The sequence below is a fragment of the Morone saxatilis genome, unplaced genomic scaffold (genome assembly GCF_004916995.1).
Source record: "Morone saxatilis isolate NCDOM2014 unplaced genomic scaffold, NCSU_SB_2.0 Contig24, whole genome shotgun sequence".
Taxonomy (NCBI): domain Eukaryota; kingdom Metazoa; phylum Chordata; class Actinopteri; family Moronidae; genus Morone; species Morone saxatilis.
The window spans coordinates 7,323,493-7,334,698 of record NW_023339807.1 but is presented as its reverse complement, the minus strand read 5'-3'; the positions used below and the strand labels follow the sequence as shown (position 1 = coordinate 7,334,698).

At 38.3% G+C, this 11,206-nt stretch overlaps 1 protein-coding gene across 1 annotated transcript in view; it reads left to right on the top strand.

The window, feature by feature from the left end:
- has2 (hyaluronan synthase 2) overlaps positions 1–4,204 on the top strand; it is a 16,828-nt gene extending 12,624 nt beyond the window's left edge. The window contains exons 3-4 of the mRNA XM_035673086.1: positions 186–287; positions 424–4,204. Of these exons, the coding sequence (XP_035528979.1) occupies positions 186–287; positions 424–1,353 (1,032 nt within the window). The 3' untranslated portion in view covers positions 1,354–4,204. The remainder of the gene's footprint in view (positions 1–185; positions 288–423) is intronic.
- Positions 4,205–11,206: the final 7,002 nt, after the last annotated feature.

The window sequence follows — 11,206 nt, the reverse complement described above, 5'->3', positions numbered from 1 at the left end:
TCAAGTCAATTTTATTTATATAGTCCAATATCACAAATCACAAATTCACAGCCTACAGCAACCTGTATCTTTAGACCCATGATTCAGATAAGGAAAAGCTTTATTCCTTTTTACATGACAGTAACAGATTACCTTTGACCCTTAAACACAAGTAACTCACTGTTTATTTTGTGTGGTTTACTCAGGTGTGTGACTCTGACACTATGTTGGACCCAGCTTCATCAGTGGAGATGGTGAAGGTTCTAGAAGAAGACCCGATGGTGGGAGGCGTTGGAGGAGATGTTCAGGTCAGTCACAAAACTATGAATATTTTCTTGTTCCTTGCAATTGACAAATGTTACAAATTGAGCATTTCACATCAATTAGATTTATCTTTATGTTAAACCTCTAGCTTTTTCTTTTTGTTCATCGATTCCTCTCTAGATCCTAAACAAATATGAGTCGTGGATCTCCTTCCTAAGCAGTGTACGGTACTGGATGGCCTTCAACATTGAGAGGGCTTGCCAGTCCTACTTTGGTTGCGTGCAGTGCATCAGTGGGCCTTTAGGAATGTATCGGAACTCCCTCCTGCACGAGTTCCTGGAGGACTGGTACAATCAGACTTTCATGGGATCCCACTGCAGTTTTGGGGATGACCGCCATCTCACGAACAGAGTTCTAAGCCTTGGGTATGCAACCAAATACACTGCACGATCAAAGTGCCTCACTGAGACGCCAATTACATACCTGAGGTGGCTCAATCAACAAACTCGGTGGAGTAAGTCATATTTCAGAGAATGGCTATACAACTCTATGTGGTTCCACAAACACCATCTATGGATGACTTATGAGGCTGTGATCACGGGCTTCTTCCCGTTTTTCCTCATCGCCACTGCAATCCAACTCTTCTACCAAGGAAGGCTCTGGAATATTCTGTTGTTTCTACTCATTGTGCAGGCGGTGGCGCTAATCAAGTCGTCGTTTGCCAGCTGTCTCAGAGGTAACATAGTCATGGTGTTCATGTCGTTCTACTCTGTACTGTACATGTCAAGCTTGTTGCCAGCAAAAATGTTTGCAATAGCAACAATCAACAAGTCTGGATGGGGGACCTCTGGGAGGAAGACTATAGTGGTGAACTTCATTGGTCTGATTCCTATATCAGTTTGGTTCACCATCCTCTTCGTTGGGATTATCTACACAGTAATCCTGCAGACTAGAAAACCCTTTCCTGAATCAGAAAAGATTGTTCTGATCATAGGGGCAGTCGTCTATGCCAGTTACTGGGTCATACTGTTGACGTTGTATACAGTGCTCATAAATAAGTGTGGGAAGAGGAAGAAGGAACCACACTATGACATGGTGCTGGATGTATGACCACAGTCATCAGTTACCACTGAAGTCATGTTTTTTTTTTTTTTTATTTACACCATATTGTTGCTATACAAATGTTTGTCAGATGCAGAGCAGCTCTGGAGGCAAAATTGGTTGAGTTCAACCAAAATGTTTTTTTTTTTCAGACTTGAATGGCAAAAATAAATAAATCACAGTGGCTGCTTTTTTTCTTTTGTTCTTTTTTTCTCATAATCATAGCATTCACGATCTTGGAACATCAGCATGCTAGCTAATTAGCTTACCTAGATGTCTTTAATCAAACTGAAGAACCACTAGTGTAAGCTAAATAGCTGACCTTGATTACTCAGTATGGCAAGATTAAATATATTGCAGTTGGTAGCAAGAGTGCTTGGCTTTGTAATATTAGCTACCTCTTACCCATGTCATTTTCACTGGGCTTCAGTCTTACATTTTGAACTGAGCCAAAGAAACTGTGGATTTTTATCTCCGCCCACTGGGGTTTAACTTGACCAGTAAGAACATTTTACCTCCAGAGCATCATTGTGTCTCCAGGAAATGTTTGTACATCCTAACTAGGAACAAATCCACATACTGCCCCTACCAGAGGGAAGCAGAAAAACCCCACCACATATAGCTTCAAATTGAAGTCAAACTGAAACTATCACTGCCCTTGCCTTCCAGGCTGTCTCCACTGTCAAATGACTGAACAACACCAAGGATTACATGTTAACTCTAAAAAGCTAAAGTAAAAGTTGTGGAATGTAATCTGCAGTTATCTGGATAGTTTGTGTGGATCTCATGAATGGGTGAGCTTGGCCACTTTACCATTAAAAACAAACAATAAAATCCACAAGATGTGACACTGCATCTGCTTATTGATTTCATGCCACAAGTTCAAAGTTGTTAGTTCTGGAGGAAATGCATTGGTGTACCTTTTCAGTGTTTTCAAATCTCTCTTTGGAAGAGTTATCAATTTACAAAGAGTGAAAGGGTGCAGAAAGGGCTTTAAAATTAAGAGCTGCTCTCTTTTTTTGCTGCACTCATGTCATATGGGAAAGATGCTTCCTCTTACACTATAAATCTATTCATAATGCATCTATTTCAACTGAAGACATTGTATCACTTGAGTCAATTCCACTCGTAAATTTCAATGGCAGTGCACAGCTGTTTGATGCAAGTTTTGTTCATGATCCAAACACATCAGTCACTGTGGTGCGTACTGTATGTTGAATGTGAAGAGGAAAAGGATCCACAGAAATATCCAACCATGCTTTTAAGAGGCTACAGATGCATTGTGTTTGAATGTCTGGACATGTCTTGTTGTTATTCCCATATGACGTGAATACAGTATTTTTCTCGTTTACAAAGTGAAGAATCTCAAACTGATCACTGATTCGTAGATATAATCTCCACCGGATCAGGTGACCAGGTGACCAGAAGAGAGACGGTGTATCATTGCTGCTGTGACTGTTTTATTTTTACAGAAACAATGCCTTTTGTTTTTATTTTATTTTTAAATAAAATTATGATGGGTGTATGTTGCAAACTGGTTTTAACACTATTACTGTTAATGTATTTCTTTCTACCAAGTTGAATGATAACCACCAAGTAGACATGGTGGACATGTTCCAATCCAAAGACTTTGTGATTTTTGCTTTCCATGTGCCCTTGCTCTCTTCCTTTCTCACATACTGTATTGAGGGTAATGTGGCCTATCTCTGTGCTTCCTGGCATTGTGTTAAATTACCTGCAAGGGGAGGAGAAAATATGAAAATGTATCAAATGGGAGGAAAGTACTTCCTGTCCTGATAACAGGAATATGAATAAGGGCACTTGATGGAAAGGAACAGCATTTTGGAATGAAACAAGTCCTGTGTTTGCTATAGATGAGCAGACATGAGTTTAATTGTTGCACTTTTATGTCTCTTCCATTGTCCAGTGTGATGCTTGACGTAATCAAGATGAAATACCTCAGTGGTTCTCTTTTGCATTGCATCAAGGCGTCAGGATGCCGTCCAAAGAGTGATGCATTCTGAAAGTCTCTAGTAATTTATGATCTGTTTATGATATTGAATATAAAAGTGTCCTTTTTTATACGCAGTTCCTTATTAAGTCGAAGCTGGATTTCTCTGCCTTTTTGGCCCTTTGCTGTAGCCGTTTACTTTTTGTTACTTTGTATTTCAGTGCATTTTATATATAGACATTTTTATTCTATTTTTGCTTAGCTACCAAAGATTCTTTATTTTTACTCATGTTTTTTATAAGAAAAATGGGAAAATGTATTTGTTGTGCTTTCAACTGTTCTGACAATGACTTGTATATCTGACCAAACAATGTGAAATTATGAGCTGGGGATTTTGTCTGCAATAACAACAGTAAAAATGCAATTTGTAGGGATAAGTTATTGATTTCAAGAGAGGTGTTGAACCTGTGTTTTTGTAATTTGTACGTAGATAGAAAACCAGCATATTTATGTTTATTGGATTCTGTACTTAGGAAGATGTCCTCTAGTGTACATGTACAATTATTAAGGTTCCATATGTCTACACTGCAAAAACAATAAATACATCTAGAAATTATTTTTAATATATACAACATGTGAACATGTGAACAACATTTTTTTGCAGTGTTGAAACTCCGTGGAGTTGTGCTTCCTGTGTTCAGTTCTTAATATAAAGGACAATAAAGCCAAAGCAGACGGAAAACTTTTGTCCAAAACATTTCAAAAAGATTTGCACAGAAATGTCATTATCTTCAAATTATGTGTTTTAAAGTTGTGAGGTGCCTTAATGAGCAATAACAAGAGAAAAACTGGGTGACATTTTAAAACAGTTTTATCATGTGCAGTGTTATCATAAAGCACTTTTTGTGTTGTGCCAAATAAAAACAATTATTGTTTTAATTTTCTGGTGTTGGTGTTTTTGTTCTATTCTTCATATTAAACTGAACTCTTTGCTGAGGAACCCGCCTGCAAAGTCCTTACATCCCACTGCCACCAGATAGCTCCAACCCCTAGCACCTCAACACTCCTCCACTAGGCTTTAATACTTGGCCCTCTTTCTCTCATTGGCTTCTTCCATCTGGTCCACTGTCTTACCTGCAACTTAATGGTAGCAATCACCCCACTGTTTACCCCCACTTTTATACTTTCTTTCTTTTTTTTAAATTAACCAGTTTCAGGTTATGAGTGAACTGGAGCGGGTTTTCCTTCAGCATGTGTGAAGAAGACCCTCAGTTTGGAAATTGTGTGCTCAACCCATCGCTGTTTGTGTACCAAGAAGCTAGCTACAATGAAAGAAACAAATCCACACTTATCCCATCCCCATCTTCAACTAACCATTTGGACTGGACAGAAGCCATGATTAGCCCAACCTTAATGTTTACTTTGTTTTTTTTTCTTAGGAGGAATACACGCATACATCTGCCAATTTGAAAGCAGTGAATTCTGCGCACGAAAAACCCAGAAAATTACAGAGTGTACGGTCTTCTTCCAAATAGATACTGGTATCCATGTGTGGGAGGTGTAGGATTTGCTTGAGTATGTATAAATTATAATTATTGAATTTAATATATTTAATACAAAAAAATTTGCAGTTATTTCGTAAATCAAACTGGTAAATATCATCCACCAAATGCCATTAAATCTACAAAAACAGCCAGTGACAGTACTTTATTGGCTTTATCTGAGCAGGTGGGTGATGGAAACACAAACCCTGGTAATGAAACCATTCTTTGATTATTACTAACTCTCCTTCTGTTACACTTCTTGTCCAACTTCTCAGGAAGCCAACAAAATGCAAGATACCAATATTTGAGTCAAAATTCTGATTCTACTTAATGTGACAGATGGAGAGTCCATCAATTTCTTCTTTTTTGACCACTGCGTTTGATTCATTTAGTCAGTCATCCCTATCTGGCAGCTCTGTATTCCTCACCATTTTAAACATAGCCTAAAATATTTCATCGACAAACAGAAGACCAGCAGTATAAAGGAGTATTTGTATATATACAATCTGAGCTTTACCATTGCCTTTTTTCATTGGACTTCTGTTTATTTCAGTTTTTGCTTTTGTCTGAGTAGTAGCAGGTGTCATCACCGCTCACACCGCCTGTACAGTTTAGATCTTTCTATCTTTATCTTTATCTTTATTTATATTTTAGAAAGTACTTTATTTTTGTCACAAATGCACCAAAACAAATTCCTTGTCAGGTAAAAACTTACTTGGCAATAAACCCAATTATGACTCTGATTCTGATATACATAATGACACAACCCCTTCTGCATATCAGAGGATTTCACTTGAAATACTGTAATGGGACTTGTGGTTGTGGAAACGGGGTAAAGTTTGAATTATAATTGGAAAGGAACCTAGGTTCTTAGAAAAAGAAAGATCTGCCAGTAAATGAACCGTTACAATATAAAAATGGATCCACCTTTCAGTTTTTAATTTTAAAATGGAACAATATACTACCATTAGTAAATGAGTGAGATGTGAGAAAGTGTGCATGCCAAAGGTGAGTCAGCCCGTTTGAATTTTGCCAGAATTCCCAGACGGCCAGTCCAAGCATGGATTTTAGATCAAGAGCCCTTACGAGGAAACTGGTTGTGTTTATGTGTGTTACGATAGGTGTGTGCAAACAAAACTAGGGAGGGAATATTGACACATAAATTTATGAACATCAACAAAAATGCTGCCCAACATGTGCAGACACATGCAATGTGGGACACATTGATCGCAGAGACTTGGCTGACTTGTGGCCAATTGGTCGCTGAGTTGATGTTGTCACTGTGTGTGTGTGTGTGTGTGTGTGTGTGTGTGAAATCAGACTATTCAAGAGAGGGAGAACAGAGGTCCTTTATCCACCAGTCTATCAGAGGGTGGATGGTTGTCAGGGCAGAAGTAAACTTATTTACAGGAAACCCACTCACATAGTCACACACATCGTATCAAGATTTTGGCTTCAGGGCAGTGTAGAAGGATTTGTGATTATGTTGCTAAATTGTAAATTGTCCAAGTCTGACATTAAATCACTGATGGTGATGTGAATTGCCCTGTGAGAAAAATCTGTCTGTCTATCTGTTTATTTTCACGTGTTTCTTCATTCACTCTCAGACTTCCTCTGCTGGCTGTCTTTGCTGGCACCAATAATGGAAACTTTACATGATCATAAGCCCATAGCTTGTGCTTTAAGAGTGGTCAGGGGTCCAAAATGGTTTTTCCATTGATGTTACCAAGTGTTCACTGAATTGCCATTTCTGTTTATATTAGGTGAGAATGTCTTTCAGAAGCATTAAAAGATAAGCCTGGCAGCATACAGACTAAAACCCACAATTTACTAACCAACTAACAATTATTACCTATGTCAGATCCTGATATGTTTTATTCCTCTGCACCATAAACTATTAAAAACACATCAATGAGCAACACTACTGCACTGGGTGACATGATTCAACCATGAACACACACTGTAGTTTATTTTGAGTTAATCACACTTGCTGTGTACTGCCTTAAATACTCCAAATATGTATTAACCCACAGCTAAAAATAGTCCCTAACAAATACACAATTTACTCCTGGTTGAGTAATGTTTGCTAAAAACTACAATTCCCAGCTGTTTTAAAAAATGACTTAGGGACCAGATGTTAAAGATTTACGTCTTCACATAGTGCCACAGACAGGATAGCTAAAACAGAAAAAAAGCACCAGCTGTATCCTTTAATGACTCAAAACACAAAGGATAAATTTACATGCTAATAGTTTTGCAACCATTATTCACAAAGCATACAGTAACATTTTAGCCAGATATAACCTGAGTTATAGAATACAGTTGCAAAAATGACTGATACTGATAATAAATACCTACTTACTTACAGTAGCTTTTAATTGGGACATTTCAGTAGAGGTATAATAGCTAACTTGCTACCGTAAAATAAAGTAAAATTCTTTCAATCAATTTTTGAGGAAAGGGGGTTAATAAATAAAATAACAATCTATAATATGTTAATAATTACATTATTCTCAGTCAAATGAATTAATACATATTGCACATCCCCCAATTAAGCAAATTACTGAATTAAATATTACTAATTTATGATTTTTAATACAGAAAGTCGTATGTTATTGTCATTTTAAATGCTCCTTTGTGTCCACATATCCTTTGCTACTGCTGAAAATATTTTTGATCTTTTCTCTTTTACTCAACCACAACTCCCACACTACATGATATCCCAAATCCTCACCAACTCTTCACAAAGTCTCTCTGGGGCATTTTCTGTTTCTGTGTCTTGTGTTTGTGTCTCTCAGTGAAGTAATTCTCATATCATGCAGAGGAGAATAGCACATGTGGGCAGAGCAGCAGCACAGTAGAAGCAGCCAGACTTTTCTCTCAGTGCGTCAGCAGTCAACGCCATCACTGCTTTATCTCTGCCAAATACATTACAGCACTACTTAGCTCTGTCGCTAGCTAGCTAATGGCTCCCTATTGGCTAACTGTCTCCAGCAGCTGACTGAATATACCCTGCTTGTCCCTCTCAGCTGATAGCTACTTTTCTTTGTGTTTTGCAACATCCCTGCCTACCCCTACCCTGAGCAAGACCTAAACCCTAACAGCAATGTTACAACAATACACTTCATGGGAACAGACCACAAACCACAAAGGCTTAACCGTTGATATAAAGTTCTGTTAACTTCACAATTCCCATGTGGTGATACTGTGTCTAATGTGTTTTTTATGAGTTGGACCAGAAGCTTTGGAAGGTTGTAGTTTCACATCTGAGAGCACAGACTTTTCTTAGGTACTTTTTGCAAAACAAATGATCAAACCAAAAGAAACACAAGGAGACACATCTGATGTACCCATTTTATCCTTATCAGCGTTTTTGAGTGTATTGCAGTATTTGTAACTGTTTCAAGTAGTGTTGTGTCGAGTGTGATAGAGATGTGTCAACCAGTAGAGATTTTGCTTTTCCATTTCTACAGAGCTAGCACTGATATCTCTGGATGTTGTTTCAAAGTGCATAAGGTGGAGTAAGTTGTAAAGTTTTTAGGCCACTAATCTATTAATGGTAATAATGTAAATTAAGGTTAAAGTTAAATCCATCTCATCACTTTGTCACCTTCTACACCCCTTCCCCATCTAAAAGCTAAAAGGACAAAACATAATAATCCTTAAGAAATCTAAGCACCATACTTTAAACAAGACCAGGCCACACACACACACACAGTATGACACATTCTGGTCAGAATATTAATAACGTCCGTCCATGGAACAAACTGCTTTGCATTGACCTGCCACCCTTTTCCATTCATACCAGTCAGAAGAATGACTGGTAGTCCAGCTGCTGGAGGAAGGTTGCCAGCAAGAAATATTTGGGATGTTAAGTGCACTTAGTGGAAGAACCTCCACTGAGAATACACTCCATGCATCAGACAAAGTAAGAGACTAAGAAAGAAATCCCCGAAAGTAAATGTATGACTTGATGTTTACTTGATGAATATGATATTCTCTTTGTTCCAGTAGGATAAGTGCATCAGCTTGTGATTGCTGGCATGCACCATGGTCATCTCTAATGCCATATTTACTCACAGATTGCTAGTAATAGTGGTGTATAATCCAGGTGTGCCAAAACATAAATTCCATATTAATTGTACATACATATGTACATTATCAACACTGGGTTTGCAATGCATGCAGTATAATATACCAAATATAAGAACACACTAAATACTAAATACTGTAGCCAACAACAATAGCTGTAAATTATACAGTTCATCTATGGGATGGAACATATTAGGCTAGAAAGACTAGAAAGAGTTGTCACTCAAGTTAGATTAAAGGTGATGCATGGAAAAAGAAGTGACAGCACCCCTCTGTGTATCAGAGGTTTAGTTACTGACAGGAAATTGAAATTGGAAGTCCAAACTGACCGCAAACTTGGCTACAGAAGTGTGTTTAGAAGTTTATGACTTAATTATGTCACTTCCTGACTGAGTTAGTGTCATTAATTCTCTGCTAAAGGCTTTGGAGTTTTATTTCTTGGTACTTAATTTAATTTTGAAACAACTGAGAGTGAAAAATATGCTTCATAAAGGGAGTGTGACATGAAGGTGAAAAACAGAGTGCGATCACTCTTGATAGAAAAATCAATATTATCCGAGTTGACAGTCACATTAAAAGATGCAACGATTTGCTGGTGCTGAATGTGTACGGACATATATATATATATATATATATATGGAATGGGTGGCTTGAATTAAGATCAGGATCAGTTTCTTCTTCAGAGTCTGCCACATGTTGTCAGGGGGATGATGGGACCACATCCCCGCCAGGCAGTGATCTCTTCAAAGTCCTGGTTCTTGTTTTCTTTACTGATAAATATTTGTTCGTACTTTTCAGTTGTCCAAACTCTCGACTGTTTAGCTTCTTTATAAACATGATTCATTTTTCAGAGCCAATTGTGGATTTGAGATCGGCGTATGATGGTTACTGGTCCAGGGTTCCTCATGTCTTGGTTAATCAACATGTGGTGGGGTGTTTTCCATAATTTGATGCATCCCATACACCCTTGATCTGTGTGGTTTCTCACCATGTCTCAGGTTAAAGACACTTTAATTCAGATAATTTAAGCAGAGCCTTTACCTCCTCCCCCATCACCTCTCAACCACTCCTGCTTCCTTCACCACCATGATTCTTCCTCTTCCACATCAATTCATTCTGCTTTGGCTCTTTCTTTTGCTCCCCTTTATGCTCTTCGTCAAGTCTTTCATTTCATATTCCCAACATCTTCTTTTTCCTCCTCCTCCTCCTCTGCCTGGTCTCTTCATCCTACTCCATCTTACCTTTCTCTTCCTTTTCCTCTCTTTGGAACCCTCTAACCACATAATGAGCCTCATTCAGTAGGGCTAATTGATTTAAAAACTCCCATGTGTCCCTATGCCTCAGAGACTCATTGATGATGGTAACACCCTTTTCTTTTCACAAGGCATGCACCAAATACTTTAACTATCACATTATTTGTTTGGCACATAGGTCTTCATGAAATACTAAAATCAGAAGATTCTGTATATAATAACATATAATATTAATGGTGGCCTCTATCTGTCTAAACTGGTGTTGCTGAGTAGACTTTTCCTACCCCATTAATCCCCACTGGATGACGTTGGTAGGGTCCAGACATCTGTTACCCCGCGGCCAAATGACTGACCACCCAAGGTGTAGCAGACTATTTCACACGCAATACGGTGATATAAAGAGTGCTTTGCTGTGAGTTCTGATGTCTTTGTTTGATGTCTATCTGTTCTATTAGATATTACTCATAAGTTGAATTGCTGCAGAGTCACCACATCTCCGCATCTCTACAATTCACCTGGGAATTAAAATGTTATTAAAGCCTTTAGGATAGATGAGAATGAGGGCAGTAGACATTTTGCTGCACTCAACTTACAGTAGTAAAAACTCATTATAGCACTGTCATACATTACTGTGGCCGCGGGGTAACAGATGTTATACATTACTGTAGGACAATGCTAGGATTAAAGTAAGGAGATGCTGGTACAGCGAGTCCTAAATGTGGTTAAAGATGTGCCGCCTTTGTACCTATACCAGGATTTGCCTACCTGTCTTCTGTACTCAGATCCTTTATTTTAGTGAAAGAACCAATCAGGGGTGTCTCCAGACGTTTTTGACTCGAGGGGCACAAGTGTGTGTGTGTGTGTTTGTTCAGTATGTATACCTGCACTCAATATGTAAGGGACAGAGACACAGAATGAGAAAGTCCAGCTGTGGCTTGATTCCCATAGGGAGGGATAAGATAATGCTGGAAGAGGAGTTCACAGCTGGAAGGAAGGAGAAAAGAGTTACTGTGTGTGTGTGT